At 36.2% G+C, this 20,407-nt stretch overlaps 2 protein-coding genes and 1 pseudogene across 2 annotated transcripts in view; 2 read left to right on the forward strand and 1 right to left on the reverse strand.

Annotated features, from left to right (window-relative positions):
• Window positions 1-2,884: 2,884 nt before the first annotated feature.
• On the reverse strand, window positions 2,885-4,846 carry LOC148767839 (U-box domain-containing protein 18-like; annotated as a pseudogene).
• Window positions 4,847-14,594: 9,748 nt separating this feature from the next.
• LOC105952212 (UDP-glycosyltransferase 90A1) lies at window positions 14,595-16,182 on the forward strand. The gene has a single exon (XM_012975743.2). The coding sequence runs from the start codon at window positions 14,605-14,607 to the stop codon at window positions 16,000-16,002; it is 1,398 nt and encodes a 465-aa protein (XP_012831197.2). The 5' UTR covers window positions 14,595-14,604; the 3' UTR covers window positions 16,003-16,182.
• A 3,656-nt stretch (window positions 16,183-19,838) lies between these two features.
• Window positions 19,839-20,407, forward strand: part of LOC148767840 (uncharacterized) — a 1,355-nt gene continuing 786 nt past the window's right edge. The window contains exons 1-2 of the mRNA XM_088823341.1: window positions 19,839-20,018; window positions 20,063-20,405. Coding sequence (XP_088679467.1) covers window positions 19,839-20,018; window positions 20,063-20,405 — 523 coding nt within the window. The remainder of the gene's footprint in view (window positions 20,019-20,062; window positions 20,406-20,407) is intronic.

Here is a 20,407-nt window from a genome sequence, read left to right on the forward strand (position 1 = left end):
CTTGTTTTATCTTGATTGTGATTGAATTTTGGTCAGCTTTTGATTCAAAGTGTCGTAGGAAGGAGTCATTGTTAGGAATCATGAATTATGCCTTGCTTTGGTTGAAAGTTTTGTGTTTTAAAACGTGGAATTAATTTATACTATATCATATGCTATTCGGTTTTAGAACTTGCCTTATGAATTTACAAAGTGAAATATTAAATTGTTGAGCAATTTGGGAAGTGATTTGGGTCATCTTTGAACCGTTTGAGCCTTTCAAGCCTACCTTTAAATTTTTATTATTCGAGCCTTGATTGAGCCTTGGAGAAACGGTGTTCTTTCTTTTAGCCGAAGTAAAGTGGGTAGATTAGATGGTGGTTTCTTGATAATTTTTCCCTTGGAGCTTGGTTAAAAAAAATTTGTTAAGTTTTTCTTCTCTGCAAAAAAAAAAAAAATAAATAAAAAAAAATAAAAAAAATAAAAAAAATAAAAAAAAAATAAAAAAAGAGAAAAAAATAATAATAATAATAATAAAGAAAAAAAAGAAAGAAGAAGAAGAAGAAAGATAGAAGGGGAAGAAATGACTTGAGAAAGATTTTAAAGTAAAAACTCGAAACATCATGTTAAGAGCAAAAGTGGAGACTTTTGAACTCTTAACAAATCGAGTTAGGTGATAAGTCCTTCGAGGTGAAGTAATAAGTCCAAAAGCTAAATCTTAGCAAAAACACCTCTAGTCAAGAACGAGAGTTAAAAATTCCGTCAAGTGCAACTCTTAGTGACTAATTGTGAGATGAAATGAGAAGAGTAGCCACTTTTACCCATATTTTCTACCTTGTACCAAAAGCCCAACATTTGAAAGCCAAAAAGTCCCAATGATCCCAATAGCTCAATTATTTGATACTAGCCGAGTAAAGAAATTTGGTGAGTCTTTGGAGTTGAATATTATTATGTAAGTATAAATTTTCTCCATTTTTAATTTGCAAATATGGGATACTTGAAGCGATAGCATGGTTTGTGGTTTTTGGCAAGGGTGAGTGAATACGTATCTTTGAATTACGAGCTTGTAAATTTTTTAGAATTGTCATGATAATTGCAAGTTCTGAAAACATGAAAGTTGACCATTAATCTATGTGATGAGAGGCATTTGTTGAAAGTGTTGCTTTGATAGTTGCTAGTTTTTGCTTGAGGACAAGCAAAAGTTCAAGTTTGGGGGTGTGTTGAGTGTATATTTTACACTCAATGTATACTTTCTTACGAGGATTTTTTGTATACTTTTATTGATTTAATGATACTTAATGAGTGGTTTATTGTATTTTAGGTACAACTTGACGATTTGGAAGTTTCAAGGACGAAACGAGCCAAAAAAGGTCAAAAACGGGCAAAAACGGAAGAAAACAAAATATGCTGAAAATTGGCTGAAAAGTGGCCCGCGCGGCCGTGCCAAATTTAGCCTATTTTTGGCACGGCCGTGCGAACTGCAGAAGTTGGGCAGAAGGTTTCGGCGATTCTCGCGCGGCCGTGTGAGAATTGCACTGATTCTCGCGCGGCCGCGCCAAAACACGCTGGAGACAATTTTGGACTTTTAATCAAACAAGGAAACCTAAATTCTTCTACCAAGTTGGGGCATCTATTTAAGGGCAAACCAAGCACGAATCGATGGACTTTTGACACAATCTTGGAGCGAGAGGAGCGAGAGAACGAAGAATCGAAGACGGAGAATTGACAAATCTTCATCACAATTCTTCTTTTATCTATCTTTTCTTTTTTGTATTTTTATGATGTTTTTCATAGAGAACATGAGTAGCTAAGTTTTTAATCTAGGATTTTGTTGGAACCCTATGTGGGGATGGTGAACCCGTTTTCTTGAGATTATGCAATTATGATTTTATGATTATTTCTTATACTTGTTATGATTGTTAGTGCATGAACTTGATCAATTTATGTGCTTTATCTGTGATTATTGGGATTGACTCGACAGAGCTATTTTGATAATTAGACGGTAAGTATAAGAGCCTTCGAGTAGTTTTCACCGGATGAGTGTGTCAATTGCATGTGGTGTCGTAGACATACAGATATCATCTTAGGTAGCCATTTACGAGACTTGTTAGTTAATGCTTTATTCTAATTTGTTTGCATAGACATATAGTGAACCGTTTATGAATAATAGACTCATAATACACGCGACAGCGGGTTATGAGTAAATTAGTAGCTCGGGTTAATAATCATGAATCATATATTTCATAGTTGAGGGGTTTTGGCTGAGCAATTCTTGCATGGGGGAAGATAAAATCCTAGATCCGTTTTTATTGATATTATTTCGTGTTTATTTGCTTTCATAATTAGTTTAATTGTTTAATTGATTAAATTTGACAACTTTGCGTAGGCTGGATAAAAATCATAATTGTTAGAATTTGGTACTTAGGATTAGATAATTTGAGTATTCCCTGTGGGATCGACATCCGACTCTCACGAGTCCACTTTTATTACTTATTTGCGATACGTGCACTTGCGTGTTAGGTATTTAGCATCAACACCGATACCAAACATCAAACAAAGTTCAATTATTTTAGTTAACTATGTCTAATTGCCCCAACCAAACGAGGTCTTAGCATACAGTTTCTCAAACTTACAAATTTGAAATAACCTACTTCAATTTTTGGAATAATCTTCTCTCTCATTTCTAATACAAAACAATATGTATTGATTATCCATAACATTTTTTCTGCTAATAAATAGCCCATCTGCAAAACATTGCTAGTGAAAATTCCACATTTTTTTTTTAAATCAACAACTTTTTATCTTATTGTAAAAAATAAAAATAAATAAATAAATAATCAATATTACTATCACAAAAGTTCTATTTGGTAATTTTCCAAACATATATATAATCTCACACTGTATTCAATATTCATTACAGCAAAAGAATTTGATACATACACGTATATCTGTATCTCTACATAGGTACTAATTAGCTCTCAAAAAAAATCGAGCTAACCACCTCAACAAATCAATCAACCTATCTATACATACACTACACAACAAAACAAACGAATATTCGCGTAAAACACGAAAGCGAATCTTATTGGGTTTTTTTCCGCAAATTCACCGAACATTGACGAATCGTTTTTCGTGCCCGACCTCCCCGATCATACTAGACGAACATTGACGAATCGTTGTTCGTGCCCGACCTCCCCGATCATACTAGACAATCTCGTCTCGCAAAACTTCTGCAGTATCTTAATAAGCGACCTCGCTTTTCTGCCCGCAATGCGAAGTGCCTTCGGTCAGAAGCGAATACAGCACCGACATAAGCGAGGCTTCCTTCGATAGCACATCGAGAACATCGTCCCCGCAATTGAGGCACAAAGAATGAAGAATCGAAACGGAATATTCTTTTCCGGCACGCGTTTCCACGTTTTGCAAGCATCTCAAGATCAAAGATAAATCCGAAGAGGAAGCGCGTACTATTTCGACCGATCCGTCAACTCAATCGGCCAATGCGGATAGAACCGCCAAAGCATCCGTCTGAAGCTCGGCTTTATCGGGAGAAGCTTCTAGAAGGTTCAATAGTGTCGACACCGCACCTGCTTCGATTGCCCTAGTCCGATTCTTGTGGTGGAATAGTAGCGCGAAAATTGCAACCACCGAATTTTTCTTCCCGCAAGTCGTCCCGTTTTTCACTACCTCCAATAAGGAAGGGAATATTCCGTGTTGCTCGCCGATTATTCTACGGTATTTGTGCACCGAAGATAGGTAAAATATAACGGCGGCCGCAGTTTGTCGGGATTCTTGACTAACCCCATTTTTAAGCACTTCGATTATCGGATTCAATCCACCGTTTTTGAGTATCGATGTTTGTCCGCTCGGCTGCTTCGATAGCTTCAGCAAAGCAGAAATCGCGTTTTCTTGCAACATCCGATTATTACACATTTCGAGTAGTGGTGGGACAGAGCCCGATTCGATCAAACGGGCCCGGTTAAAAATATTCGATTTCGCAAGCATTCGTATTTCGTAGGCTGCTTTGTTCTTCTGATGATCCGTACCGTAACCTAGGTTCAAAACGAGATATTCGGACAGGAATTTGATAGCTTCGGCATTTGCCGGACTCCCGGGTAGAATCGTGCTCGATATATCCCGATTTTTCTTCCTCGACTTCGCAAGCGAGACGTCGTACTCGGTGCAGAATCGTTGAATTAGCTTCCTAAGATTCGTGTTCGGGATTAAATCCGCGGTTTCGAGCTTCTCCCCCGTTTTAGGGCAGAGCAAACTCCCCTGTTTCAGCCATTTCTGAATCGAGACACGGTCGTACGTCTGCCCGGTCGACACGGTCACCGGGTCGGTCATTAACTCGAGCGAAATCGGGCATCGAAAATCCTCAAAACTCAAGAAACTAATCGCTTCGAAACCGCTACTACTCCTCCCATCGGAATCATGATCATTAAAATCGCAGTCATCGAATAAAACTGCTCTGCAGTAGCTAAGAAACCCGAGCAAACCGCTCAACAACGGAACCTCTCTCTCGTCGGACTCGGCCCGTATCCGATCGTCCAAGAACCGGGTCTCTTTACGACACTCCGACCACGTTTTGATGCCTAAACTAGATAAAAAAATCCGAAAAATGTATTTTCATTTGTTATTGCATGGAATCCAAAGCATATGGATTATATAATCCTCTCAGTTGTAAGATTTTGATTCGAAGAGATGTGGTATTTGCTGAAAATGCAAAGTGGGATTGGCATAAACGTGATGACAATGAGCAACAAAATATTCCTCTGCCCATGGAAAATTTTCCAAATGGAAGTGAAAGGCAAATTCTTGAAAATTCTTCACCTGGTTCTTTAGTGGCATCACCTGTTGGAATTTTCATGATTTCCAATAATTAATATTGAGTAATATTAATTAAATTATGTAAAGATTAATTTCATTTATTTACTTGATCATAATCATGAAGTAAAGTGAATGAAAATTTTCTTGAGTAAATGGTTAAAGTTCGAAAGATGTGCGCTCGATGTGATCGAGTGATAGGACTAGTTTGGGTTTAGGTGTCCACAAATATTACTTTGGGGACATTTAGTAATTAGTCAAATTATTTGACCCAAAATCCAAATAATAAAATATTTGGCCCAAACCAAATATTTAATTAATTGGCCCATGACCAATTAATTTTCCTACGTTTTTTAACTCGTAAAAAGAACAGACACATCATTCTGCTTCTTTTCCAACCATTGCAACCCTCTGTGAATGGATCTCTACAACCTATAAAAAAAGGCAGAATCTGGCCAATTCTGCACTGAATTTAATCGGCAATTAAGAGATAGTTCTTCATATTTTTCTTTCTCTTCGTCGAAGTTCCGTTCGTTGTTCAAGTTCGCCGCGGGTCGAATATTCGTGCAAATATTCGACAACCGATCGTTGTACCTTGGGAGACTACCGGGAAGAGACTGTGCACCGTTGACAGCCCGAAAATATTGTCTTAAGGGAATTGCTTTGGCAAGCCTCGATCGTTCTTTGTGGTTTTCACAATTCCTCTTTTCGACAAACAAGTAAGTATTTTTCGTTTACGCAGATTGTTATATATATATATATATATATATATATATATATATATATATATATATATATATATATATATATATATATATACCAACATCACCCAGCTCGTCCACTGCATCATCACCGAGCCAAAACTCTTCGTCAACTCTTGAAGATTCTTCGGATGAGTCAACACCAATAAGGTATAGATCATTGCAAGATATATATGCATCTTGTCAATTTGCTCTTATTGTTTCAAACCCTCTTACATATGAAGAAGCGGCTGCAAAAGAAGAATGGCAAAAGGCATCTATGAAGGAGGAATTGACGGCAATAGAAAACAACGGAACATGGGTGATGATGCACTTACAAGAAGGCAAAAATGCAATTGGCTTGAAATGGGTATTCAAAACTAAGTTTGCTGCGGATGGAAGCATACAAAAACACATAGCTCGACTTGTGGCAAAAGGGTATGCACAACAATATGGTATTAATTTTGAAGAAACATTCTCTCCGGTAGCTCGTTTCGAAACCGTGAGGATTGTCTTGGTGTTGGCTGCACAACTACAATGGCCTGTGTATCAATTCGACGTTAAGTCGGCATTTTTTAATGGTGATTTGCAAGAGGAAGTTTACGTCGCTCAACCGGAAGGTTTCGTCATTGCCGCCTTGCTTGCGTGGACAGCATCTGAACCAGCTCCGTAATTTCCGGCGAGATTCCGATCGAGTTCAGAGGGAGGAGAATATCCAGTGTGGTTGCGATGACCCGAGTTAGGGTTTGGAAATGGGTCGAAACCGAATTCGATTTCATCAGCTTTCGCGCCTTCGCAGCTGCAATCCTCCAACTGGAAACGGGTCTTTTGGAAGGTGATGTGGAGCTCCAACAAGCAGAGCGCGATTGAATCCGATATTTCCGGAATCCTTACACAAATGCATTGTCAATACAATTATCTTAATTAGCTGTTATTGAAAGTATAATTACGTTAATTTACTGTCAGTGACAGCATGATTACGGTCAACGTTTAGCGGCGGACGTAAAAAACACAAAATATAAACTAAAGAAAAAAAAACACTAAAAAAGGTCAACGTCAGAATCCGGCGGCGGAAAACAAAAAAAGAAAAAGAAAAAAGTCAACACCGGAAACCGGCGAAAAAATTCGAAAGAAAAACAAAAAATTGAAAAGTCAACACCGGAATCCGGCGGGAAAAAAAAGGTTTTGAAAAAAAAAAGTCAAAATTGGATTTTTTTTGGACAAAATTGATTAAATTGGGGTTACAGTTAAGAATTGGGTATAAAGGGTTGGGGGTAATATTGTCATAATATATATGAATGTTTTTTTTATTTATAATAAATATTAAAGAGATGGGCTTATTAGTGAAAAGGATATAGCCCCTAAACCTAGAATAATAAAGATGTTTGGTTAGGGACTTATGCACAAAAACCCTTTTTTTTTTTAATTTCTTTTAATTTTGTAATGAAGAACGTAAAACAATCTTTAGATCAATTAATACTAATAATAATGATACTGAAACTAATAGACATACGCATACGCATACGCATACGCGCATACGCATACTCTTATGAGAGTATGGATTTTAATCTTTTATTAAGCATCTAGTATATTCATTCCTTTTATGTGTCTCTTTTGTTGAAGACTAATTCAAAGTCTGACTAAGTATTTAGATTAGTTAGAAGTGGTCTAATATTATGTTTTGAGTTAGTCAAATAAATTCCTAATTTTTAGCTAATTAGTAGTGGTTAGTTAATAGTGAAAAAGCTCTGTTTTTTTTCTATAAATAAAGAAGCATCTCTACATTTTTTTTATAAAATGATATACACAGTGAGTGCTTCTGCAATTCTTTTCCTTTACAAAATACTGCTTTTTATATTTTTTTCCCAACATCTTTTACAATGTATACTTTTTAAGTTTTTTTTTTCAGATTATGCGTTGCTTTCGAATATTAATTAAGCTTTTGTTTTTGTCCACCAATTTTGCCCTTTATAATTACTAATAAGTATTTATCTGTAGAGAATAGTTCATTTATGACTTTCTTAATATGCTTAAAGGATAATTGTTTTTAAATTTATGATTAAAATAAGTTATATTTAAATTTTTTATATGTGTGCATCTACAGTGTGTGTATATATATATATATATATATATATATATATATATATATATATATATATATATATATATATATATATATATATATATATATATATATATATATATATATATATATTAGGGCGACTGGCAAAAGGGCTCATCACATGAGACTTAAATGCATTTTGGTCCACAAAAAAAAACAGTCTCTCAATTAAACTCATCCCCATGTGGCCATGTCTTTAGTCTAAAATACCCTCCATAATATAATTCTTATCAATCCACCCATTATGCTCTAACTTCCTTAATATTATACATTGACCCCGGATTTAAACAAATATATCACATTAACCCCCCAAATTTTTTTTTTCAGAAAATAATTTTTTTTCTGAAATGTTTTTTTTTCGGCCAGATTCCGGCGCTGACTTTTTTTTTTTGTTGAATCTTTTTTTTTTAGAAAAAAAATATTTTAATTAATATTACTATCTTGACTACTAAATTACTGTCTCAGAAAGTAATATTACTATTTGGGACAGTAATATTATGAATATTATTTTCCCGAACAGTAATATTATTGTCTAAGAAAGTTAAATTACTGTTGGAGACAGTAATTTAGCAGCCAAGGCAGTAATATTAATTCAAATAATTTTTTTTAAGAAAAAAAATTTTAAAAAAAGAAAGTCAGTTAACAGTTAAAATACTGTCTCCGACAGTTAAATAACTGAATACAGTAATATTAATTAAAAATATTTTTTAAGAATAAAAAAAGTCAATTAACAGTTAAATTATTGTCTCCGACAGTTAAATAACTGCTGGAGACAGTAATTTAGCAACGAATACAGTAATATTAATTAAAATATATTTTTTTAAAAATCAATTAACAGTTAAATTACTGTCTCCGACAGTTAAATAACTGCTGGAGACAGTAATTTAGTAGCAAAGACAATAATATTAATTAAAATATTTTTGAAGAAAAAAAAAAGTCAATTTACAGTTAAATTACTGTCTCCGACAGTTAAATAACTGCCGGAGACAGTTATTTAACAGCCATGACAGTAATATTAATTAAAATATTTTTTTTAAGAAAAAACAAAATTATTAAAAAAAAAAAGTCAACGCCGGAGACCGCGGTCAACGGCAGTTGACCGGCCGGAAAAAAAAAATCTAAGGTAAAAAAGTTTTTCAAAAAAAAAAAAAGTCAACGCCGGTCAACGGCTGCGACCGGCGGTCTCCGATGGTGGCGGGTCAAAATTGAAATTAGGGTTAAAATTGGTTAATTGATTAAATTGAGCTAAATTGGGGTGTAAATCATGAAATTGGACTTGAATTGAGTTTCAATGAATTGGGGGTAATTTTGATATATATAAAGGGATTTTCCTTATTTGCAAATAAGTTTGAATGGGCTGGATTTATTTGAAAGACAAAAAAGTTGGATGTCCATCTTTTAATTAAGTGCCCTTATCATGGGTCTATTTGCCATTTACCCTTACAAATAAGTCCATCAATTGGTACTTATTTATAAAGAGATCAAGACAAAAAACTCATTTACCAATAAGTCCACACATGGTCCAGATTTTTGTAAAGGACTAAAATAACCCTTCATACTTTAATGTACTCCAATTTCATCATTAACTTTATTTAACCTCAATTTGACCCCAAATTTCACAAATTATTCAATTTTGACCCAAAACTTTTTTTTTCAAAATTTTTTTTTTTTCAAAAACTTTTTTTTTTCCCGCCGAATTCCGGCGTTGACGGGCGGTCAACGCCGGTCTCCGGCGTTGACTTTCCAATTTTTTTTTTTTCTTCTGGATTTTTTCGCTGGTTTCCGGTTTTTTTTCTTCTTTTCTTTCTTTCTGGAACCTTTTTTTTCGTTTAAAACCGCAATATTGCTGTGATTGACAGTAATATTAACTATATTACTGTTAAACACAGTAAAATTAAACTGAATTACAGTTTAACACAGTAATATTGCTATATTAATCTCTAGCAGAGTAATATTAACATAACAAAACTCATTATTATTGTGGCATAGAGTAATATTACTATGTTGACCGTTCAACAAATGTAAAAATAATAAAAACCCAAAAGAATTAATATTACTGTGAGTGACAGTAATATTACTATAACCACAGTAATATTACCGTCAACCACAGTAATATTACAATAATAGACAGTAATATTATTACGTTAGTCCGTGAATAACGCAAACAAACAAAAATTCCAAACAAAATAATAATATTGATGTGGTTGACAGCAATATTACTATACCAACAGTAATATTACCGTCAACCACAAAAAAATTTATTGTGTTTACAGTAATATTACAATAATAGACAGTAATATTATTACGTTACTCCGTGAATAACTCAAACAAAACAAAAAACCCAAAAAAATAATAATATTGATGTTGTTGACAATAATATTATTGTGTTTACAGTTATTTTACTGTCAACGACAGTAATATAATTACGTTGACTTGTCAACAAATCAAAAAAAAATAATAATAACAATAATAATAACAATATTACATTAATTTACTGTCAACGGCAGCACAATTACATAAATGTATTGTCAACGGCAGTACAATTACGTTAATTTACTGTCATTGACAGTATAATTACGTTAATTTACTGTCAGTGACGGCACAATTACGGTCAACGTTTAGCGGCGGACGTAAAAAAAAAAAAAAAAAAACCAAAAAAAAAAACTTAAAAAAACACTAAAAAAATCAACGCCGGAGACCGCCGGAAACCGGCGAAAAAATCCGGAAGAAAAGAAAAGAAAAAAGCAAAAAACCAAAAAAAAAAAAGTCAACGCCGGAAACCGTCGAAAAAATCAGAAAGAAAAAAAAACAAAATTTTTTTTTGTTAAAAGTCAACGCCGGAAATTGGAGCAAGTTTTGGGTCAAAATTGAATAATTTGTGAAATTTGGGGTCAAATTGAGATTAAATTAAGTTAAATGATGAAATTGGAGCATATTAAAGTATGCTCAAAAAAAAAGTCAAAATTGAATTTTTGTGGTCAAAATTGGATTTTTGTGGACAAAATTGATTAAATTGGGGTTACAATTAAGAATTGGGTATAAATGGTTGAGGGTAATATTGAGATATACATGAGTGTTTCCTTTATTTATAATACATATTAAAGGGATGGGCTTATTGGTGAAAGAGATATAGCCCCTAAACCTAGAATAATAAACATGATTAGTTGGGGACTTATGCACAAAAACCATATATATATATATATATATATATATATATATATATATAGTCTATTCAATTATTTCATTTAAGCCCACTTATTTTTAGTCCATTACTCAAAGTCCCCCTATTTATTTGTTCTCTTCCACAGTCACACTAATAGCGGTTAAATTGCCACCCACCGGCAATCGTTTAGCATTTGACAACTTCTCTCTCATCTTAATTTTCAGATTGGATATCAATTAGAAGTCGATTGTGTCAATTTGATAATCGACTTGATATTCATGTTTCTTAAATTTTCATAGCAATTAAGTTTTCGCGATTCGTTTTGGTATTATCTTCTTAAAGTGATTGACATAAGCCCTCTCACAAAACTTTATGGCCTCGCCAATATATATATATATATATATATATATATATATATATATATATATATATATATATATATATATATATAGGGATTATTTTGTAGACCCCCCTCATTTCCAAATTATATAGAACTAACTACCAAGTGGATTACACTCTAGGTGAAACCCCCCTCATTTCGAAAATATTTTGACATACCCCCCTGGGCTACCCTGAAATTCCTATAATACCCTTCTAAAATCAGTTTTAACCCTAGCCACTCACGGTCTCTCTCTTCTTCTCCCAGATTCAAAATCCCGCATCTACAAACCTCTCACCGGCGAAATTGCTTCCCGGAGCCATAACTCTCTCTCCGGTGGTCGGAATTCGATGGTTTAACTACCGTTGGATTCCTCTCGTCGAGCTCTTTCTTTTGGTGGTGATTTCATTCAGTTTCGAGCGCGGATCTGTTTCTGCAATTTTTTTTCATTCGAGGACGGTGGTCTTGCCGGAGCTTTATTTTGTGTTCCACCCGTCGAAATTTGACGAGTCATCCACCGTTGGATTCCTCTCGTCGGGATCTATATTTTGATGGTAATTTCGTTAATTTTTATCTTTTCAGATTTATTTCTATATTTTTTTGCATTTCCCAGCAATAACCTCTCTCTCTATCTCTCGATCTCTTAATGTTTGGTGAATTTTGAGTGTTTTGATGTTTTTATTCAAATTTGTTGATTTGCACTAAAGTAATTTCTTTTTGTTTTGATTTTGCAATTGCAGCTTAATGAAGGCCATTGATCCTTTCCTTGAAGGTGTCAAATTCTTGTTTTTTTAAGTTACATCAGATCTGTTCAACAGACTGTATACATTACTATACATTAGTATAGTAACATGCAGTGTTCTAAATAGCGGTCGTGGCGGTCGATATATCGGCCGCCATATCGGTATCGGTTATAAACCTTTACGATTTTGTTGAGGCGGTTTGGAATATCGGTTTTTTACGGCGAGGCGGTTTGCGGCGGTTTTTTGGCGGGTCAAACCGATATATCGGTCAACAAATCGGTTTTTTTTTTTTTTATTTAAATTAAAATTAAAATGAAAATATGTTTTGATTTTTTGTTTTTCTCCAATTCTTTCAACTTCCAAAACCAAATCAAGTACTACTCCGCAATTTATGCTTTGTTGTGTTTATATTAATTGTTGATGCGAAAGACTTGCGTAGTATTTGTATTTCGTAAGAATCTTTTATTATATTATGATCTTATTATTTTTTTAAATTTTTATTATTTATTGAGTAATTAGAATTATATAATAACATATGAATGATAGGATAGAATTATGTTTAAGTATTCTTTTATATATATTTTAAGTATTTACAAATAATATTTAGAAATATATTACACTATATTTAAAAACCGATATATTTCCGATTTATCTCCGATAAATCACCGCCGCGCCGATTTATCGTGTGGCGGTCCCTAACCGCCACGTACCCGATAACCGCCTTTTAGAACCTTGGTAACATGTAGTTACATGTAGTTACATATGCGTATTTTTATGTATTTTCGATTTGTATTTTATTGGTTCTGATGTGATTTATAATAAAAATATTTAAATTTGTAAATTTTTGTTGGGGTTTTATGAATTTATTTTGTATAAGTCAGTATTCGTGTGTGTATACGTACAATTGATCGACTAAAAATATGGGGAAAAAACGAACATAACTATGAATTACTATAGGTACTATAGTTACATGTAGTTATTTTCAGTACTGTAAACATATTGTTTTGAAAATTAAAAAAAATAAAAAAAAAATATTTTTTTTTATTTATAAAAAAAATTAAAAAATTAAATATATATATATATATATATATATATATATATATATATATATATATATATATATATATATATATATATATATATATATATATATATATATATATATATATATAACAAACAGATTTATTAAAAAAGAAAAAAAAATAATAATAATAAATAAATCAGCGAAAATTAGGGGTGTGCGCGGGCCATAAACCCGCGGGTTCTATTAAAACCCGCCCTCGTCCCGTCAAACGACGGTTCTTGATTTTGAAGAACCAAACTTGTGGGTTTTTAACGGGTTTACGATAGGCGGGTCCATGACGGGTTTGTAGTAGGACCCAACCTTCACGGGTCGAAACTCGTTATCGTCTAAACTATTTTTTTATATATATATATAATTTATAAGTTTTACGGGAGAATAATTAGAAACTAAAATGAATAACCTAAAATCTTACATTGAAACCAAACATAAATAATGTAAATGTCAAGAGTAAATAAAAATTAATATAAAACTAAAAATAACTAATTCATAACTTAAAAGACAAAATTTAAATGAAATAAATATAACATTTTTAAGCATAACCAACGCTATTCAGCTCCATTCAACACTATTTTCTTCCTTTTTTTTCTGCTGTGTGTTGACCGTTGTATATATATGTTTTTTTTCCTACATTTTCTTAGAGATTTTCATAATCTTTATAACTATTACTTCCACAATACACTAGAGATACTTTATTTATTCATTAATATTATTAATTTATTATACTATATAATGTAAGCAAAAGGACGTAGTTTTCTATGGCGGGGCGGGACTGGTTTCACGGGTATTAAAAAAAATTGAACCCGTCTAAGCCCCAAACTCACGGTTCTTCACCATTTTAGGACCCAATCCTATGGATGAATTTATCCGTCCGGTCCCAACGGGGCGGTTTTTCACGGGTTTGACGGGTGTAGCGGGTTGATGGGTCCGACTTGCTCAACCCTAGCGAAAATGATAAATGCAGGACCATAAATGCTGAATGCAGTTTGGCCGAAAATTGCACAGAAGGGTAGTATAGTACTTTCGCTTCCCCAGGGGTATGTCAAAGGATGATTTGGGCTTGGGTTTATCCCTAGTTTATTTGGTGGCTAGGGGAGTATGTAAAATAACCCCATATATATATATATATATATATATATATATATATATATATATATATATATATATATATATATATATATATATATATATATATATATATATATATATATATATATATATATATATATATTATAAAATACCAATTATTAAATACGATAAAGATAAACTTTATTAAATTTGTTGCGACACCGCCGCACAGTATGCGGTGAGGAATTAGATGCTTACACTTAATTATTTATATTTTCTTAATTTCAATCATAAATTTGATTGATTAAATCAATATGAATGTGTATAATTAATTATATATAAAGATTTATGTTGAAATTCTCTAAATATATATAAATAATCAGGTGTGGCTTCCCGCACCTAACTTAGTCGACCTTAATTAATATTTAATAAAGGCCAAAATGAAGTTGCACACACCTATAAATTCACTCAAACCACAAATTGAGAAAGAAAAAAAAACATCACCATGGGTTCTCATCCACAACCACACTTTGCCATCTTCCCATTCATGTCACAAGGCCACATCATCCCTCTCCTCCACCTCTCCCGCCTCCTCAGGCGGCGGCGATCAGCCGCTGCCGTCACAATCTTCACCACCGCGGGAAACTCCCCTCCGATCCGCGCCGCCCTCCACGACACCGACATCTCCATACTCGAACTCCCTTTCCCACAAAACATACAAGGGGTCCCGCAAGGCGTCGAAAACACGCACGACTTGCCGTCGATGTCGTTTTTCGTGCCGTTTGTTGAATCCACTAGACTCATGCAGGAAAGCTTCGAGCAAGCCCTAGAAACCCTAAAACCGCCCGTTTCCTGCGTGATTTCCGATTTATTCCTCGGTTGGACTCTTCGATCGGCCGAGAGATTTAACGTTCCTCGGCTCGTTTTTTTCGGGATGGGGCAATTTTCTTTCACCATGTACCAAATCTTCGGCAGAGAAAGGCCACATGCAGAAACAAATTCTCTCGACGAGCCCTTTTCGATGCCCGGTTTCCCTCATCTGAAATTAACGAGAAACGATTTCGCTCCGCCGTTTAACGAAATCGAGCCATCGGGACCGTACGTCGATTTCATGGCGGAGCAGGTAAAATCCATGGTTATGAGTCAAGGGTTGATTGTGAACACGTTTTACGAACTCGAAAAGTGTTACATCGATTTTTGGAACGATAAATTTTGTCCGAAAGCTTACTGCGTCGGCCCGCTTTGCATGGTGACGGCGGCGGCGCCGCCGCCGCCGCCGGAGAAGCCGGGTTATGTAGGGTTTCTGGATGAGAAGTTGGGGTTGGGAGTGGATGTGTTGTACGTGGCGTTTGGCACTCAGGCGGAGTTGTCGGAGGAGCAGTTACTGGAAATTTCCAAGGGTTTGGAAAAATCTGAGGTGAGTTTTGTTTGGGCTTTGAAAGCAAAGGGTTTGGAATTTGTTCCGGGTTTTTCGGAGAGGGTTAAGGGTAGGGGTGTAGTGGTGGAGGGGTGGGTGGATCAGGTGGGGATACTCCGGCACGGCGGCGTGAAGGGGTTTCTGAGCCACTGCGGCTGGAACTCGGTGATTGAGAGCATCTCCGCCGGAGTGCCGCTACTGGCGCTGCCGTGCATGGCGGAGCAGCACATGAACGCGAGGTTTGTGGCGGAGGAAGCTCGGGTGGGGCTGAGGATGAGGCCGGCTGGGGGTTCGTCGGTGCTGGGGTTGGTGGAGGCGGAGGAGGTGGAGGGGAGGGTGAGGGAGCTGATGATGGGGGGTGAGGAAGGGGCGGCGGTGCGGCGGAAGGCGGCGGAGCTTGGCGGTGCTGCGGCTGACGCAATGAGAGAAAGGGGTTCGTCGATGCTGACGTTGGATTTGCTAATTGAAGAAATGGGTGGCATCTAGTAAAGGCTTTTTCGTCGGTGAACGATGACGTCATTATTACGAAGTGACAAGAGTTTGTTTCTTTTCATGCTAAATATAATTTATGTAATTAAAAAAATAAAAAAATTATATAGAAATAAAATTTCATGCATCAATTATTCGATTGGACCCCTAATCAATAGAGACCAACCATTTTCTGAACTCTATGTTGTATCATGCCTCAATTCTGAAAATGCATCACAATATTAATAATGTTGGTAGGGAAAATATGATTTTTGTGACATGCTTTTATAACGTGCCATATTTAATAGCAATAATTGTATCGGTGACCTTGTCCTCTAGCTCTCAGGAAAAATTAAATATTGCCCCTGATTATTTATATTGGGTAAATTTTAAATTGTAAATCTACATATAATCACGCATATATATATGCATGTATATTTAGTGGATAGTTATTTAATCAAATATATGGTTCAAATTCACTCAATGTAAATAACCAGATGTACTATCTAATTTCCCGTGTTCTAAGATGGTGTTTGGTAAATGTTTCTAGAAATAGATTCTGACCCTTTTTTGGACATCTGTTTTCAGGTGTTTTGCAAAAGAAGTTTAATTTTTGTTTCTCTTGAAATTATAATTTTAAAGCACCCAAATAGCTGTTTTTCTCTAATTGAGCTTATTTCCCAGTTAGTTAACAAATACTTCCACTTTTAGAAATAAATGTGATATGTCTATTGGCCACAGGTCCAATAGACCCATATTTACTGAGTCACAGGCCCAGTTTAATAGTTATTTCTACGGAGACCCAATCACATCCAAATAAGGTTGTGCCCGATAAATTGATCTCGGCACAATCAATAAAGTATAAATAGAACTTAAATTCATTTAATGAAGGTACGCTATTATTATTCAATCAATTCTTCTATTCGAATTATCTCTACAATTATCAACTATCCGCACGTCTGACTTGAGCATCGGAGGGATTTCAGCCGGATCAACCCCAGACTTAGATTACGTGTTTTCTGTTCGCAGGATTGTTGAGTTAATTAGAGTGCTTTAGGACCATCTAGCTCGTGAGCACGGGACCTACTTTGCTCTCCTAGCTCTTTCTACTTCAATTATCTAAGGTGATCTAACTCTAACATCATCATTTTGGCGCCGTCTGTGGGAATGCATACCCGATCACGTAGCCAGCAAGATGCTCCTGATTCATCCACTCGGAGAGAGAATGACACAGCTAACAACCTTCCAATTCGCGGAGGCTATGACTTGCCACCTCCTCCGCGTGCTCTGGATCCACCTCGCGAGGTTCAGGTGATTCCCCCTCGGGACCCACCACTCGCCAATCCTCCACTACCGGCTCCACCTTTCCCTGCTTTCCGAACGGTTCAGATAACCGAGGAGGCTCTTCAACGAATGATAACAGAAGCTTCTACTCGCGCCGCTGCTGAGGCGGTGGCCCAATACATCGCCACGGGAGCAAATGCTCCCCCGCGATCCTAGCTAATGCTCCACTCGCAATGCCACCCAGGACACAGCAACCGGCCCAGAACAACGACAATCGGATAAGTGTGTCCTCATCCACCTCGGACCCACGGTCCCGGATGCAGCTATCCACCAATCACGGGGAGCCACAACCCAGACAACAACACCAGCACTCACCCCAACGGAGTAATAGATCTCCACGAAGATCTCATTTCCTTAATGAAGGAGAAGACGAGATAAATAGTAGAGTATCGCAAACAAGTAGTAATAGTGGACTCGTGAGAGTCAGATATCGCTCCCACAGGGAATACTCAAATTATATAATCCTAAGTACCGAATTCTAACAACTATGATTTTTATCCAGCCTGCGCAAAGCTGTCAAATTTTATCAATTAAATAATTAAACTAATTATGAAAGCAAATAAACACGAGAAAATATCAATAAAAACGGACCTAGAATTTTATCTTCCCCCTATGCAAGAATTGCTCACCCAAAACCCCTCAATTATGAAATATATGATTCATGATTATTAACCTGAGGCACTATATTAATTATAACCCGATGTTGCGTGTATTATAATTCTATTATCCAAAACTAAATTACTATATGTCTATGCAATCCGATCATGAATAAAGCATTAAAGCATAAGTCTCAACAATAATTACCTAAGGTGAATATATGTATGTCTACGATACCACATGCAATTAACACACTAATACGGTGAAAACTACTCGAAGATTCTTTTACTTAACGTCTAATTATTAAAATAGCTCTATCAAGTCAATCCCAATAATCACAGATAAAGCACATAAATTGATTAGGTTCATGCACTAACAATCATAACAAGTAGAAGAAATAATAATAATAAAATCATAATTGCATAATCTCAAGAAAACGGGTTCACCATCCCCACATAGGGTTCCAACAAAATCCTAGATTAAAAACTTAGCTACTCATGTTCTTTACGAAAAACATACTAAAAGTAATAAAAGTCATAGATTTAGAAAAGATAGGTGAAAGAAGAATTATGATGAAAATTCGTCAGGTCTTCGTCTTCGTTCCTCCGTTCTCTCGCTCCTCTTCCTCTAAGATTGTGTTCAAAAGTTCTTTTAATTAGTGCTTGGTTTGCCCTTAAATAGATGTCCCAACTTGGTAGAAGATTTTAGTTTCCTTGTGTTATTAAAACTCCAAAATTGTCTCCAGCGTGTTTTCACATGGCCGCGCGAGAATCAGTACAATTCTCATACGGTCGCGCGAGAATCGCCAAAACTTTATGCCCAAATTCTGCAGTTAGTGCGGCCGCGCCCAAAAATAGGCTAAATCTGGTACGGCCGCGCCAAGCCAATTTTCAGCCTCCGAATATTTTCTTTCGTTTTTCCCCGTTTTTGACATTTATTCGCTTGTTTGATCCTTGGAACTCCCAAATCTCCAGATTGTACCTAAAATACAATAAACCACTCATTAAGCATCATTAAATCAATAAAAGTATACAAAAATACTCGTAAGAAAGTATACATTGAGTGTAAAATATACACTCAACAAGTATCTCGCCAAAACTATTTTCCCCAAGTGAACAACCCAATTGACGGAAGAGCGTCAGTCCCAACAAGGCGCAGTCCTTTCACCATGAACATCCTCAACGAGGTATTGCCTCAAGGAGTGAAAGTATCAGGCTTACCTCAGTTCGAAGGAACCACCGATATGCAGGAACACATAAAGAAGTTTCACGCTATGGCAGATTCGCATGGCCCAATGGATGCAGCAATGTGCAAGATGTTCCGCACCACTCTCTCCAAGAGAGCCATGAATTGGTTTAATGCTCTACCCACAGGATCAATCGACACTTTCTCTCGATTATCACAATGCTTCACTAACCAATTCGTCATCAATAAACAATACGCTAAAACCCCAGCACACCTCTTATCTATCGTACATAGAGACAATGAAACACTCCGCAACTATACCAGGCGTTTTGTGGAAACTGTTCATGAAGTTCCCAGTGTAGGACAAGACATGCTCTCTGCAGGGATCATGCAGCAAAACCTGAAGTCGAGTAGGTTCAAAGAATCTATCGCCGGAAGGCCTCCTGGAAACTTAGATGAGTTGTTAAATCGAGCTGAAAAGTACATACGCACGGAGGAAGCCTCTCCCAATGCCCCTCCCAAGAAGAAGAGAGAAGATGATCGCCAGGATATTAGGAGACGAGATGATCGACGTCCTCCACCTCCATCTCAAGCCAACCATTTTCATCTTATAATCGATTCACTCCACTCAACACTCGGCTCACTGAAATCCTTCATGTGATAGAGAAAAATGGTCAAGCAGGGCCACTTACGCGAATACATCGATAAGCCTCGAAATAAGCGCCGTGATGACCTCCCACGCCGAGATAACAATCGAGATCAGCAACAACGACGGGAGGAGGGGGGTTATCGGCGCGACCAAGATAACAATGATAACTAACCCACCCGGGGAGTCATTGCCTTTATCTCCGGAGGACCAGCAGGTGGTGATTCACAAAATGCGAGACGCACCCTTGCTCGATCAGCACGTATGAATCAAGAGCATGCTTCTCCATCCGCATTTGTCTATCAGATACGAAGACCTGATCATATCATAGTCTTCAACTCATCGGACATTAAAGGTCCAAATGAAGATCATGTAGACGCGTTGGTAATCACAGCATCGGTGGCCAACTTTTTGGTTAAGAAGACATTAATGGACGGTGGGAGCTCAGCCGACATCATGTATCTCCACACGTTCAAGCAGCTGGGCATAGATAACGCCCGATTTAGCCCCATCACTACCCCACTAAAAGGATTCACGGGAGAGGGCGTTTTATCCATGGGAGAAGTGGAGTTTCCCATCTACTTAGGGGACAACCCTTGTCGAATTACAAAGATTATAAAATTCCTCATTGTCGACAAACCATCCCCCTGT

The sequence above is a fragment of the Erythranthe guttata genome, chromosome 9, assembly GCF_056151865.1.
Source record: "Erythranthe guttata isolate IM_541 chromosome 9, IM_541, whole genome shotgun sequence".
Taxonomy (NCBI): domain Eukaryota; kingdom Viridiplantae; phylum Streptophyta; class Magnoliopsida; order Lamiales; family Phrymaceae; genus Erythranthe; species Erythranthe guttata.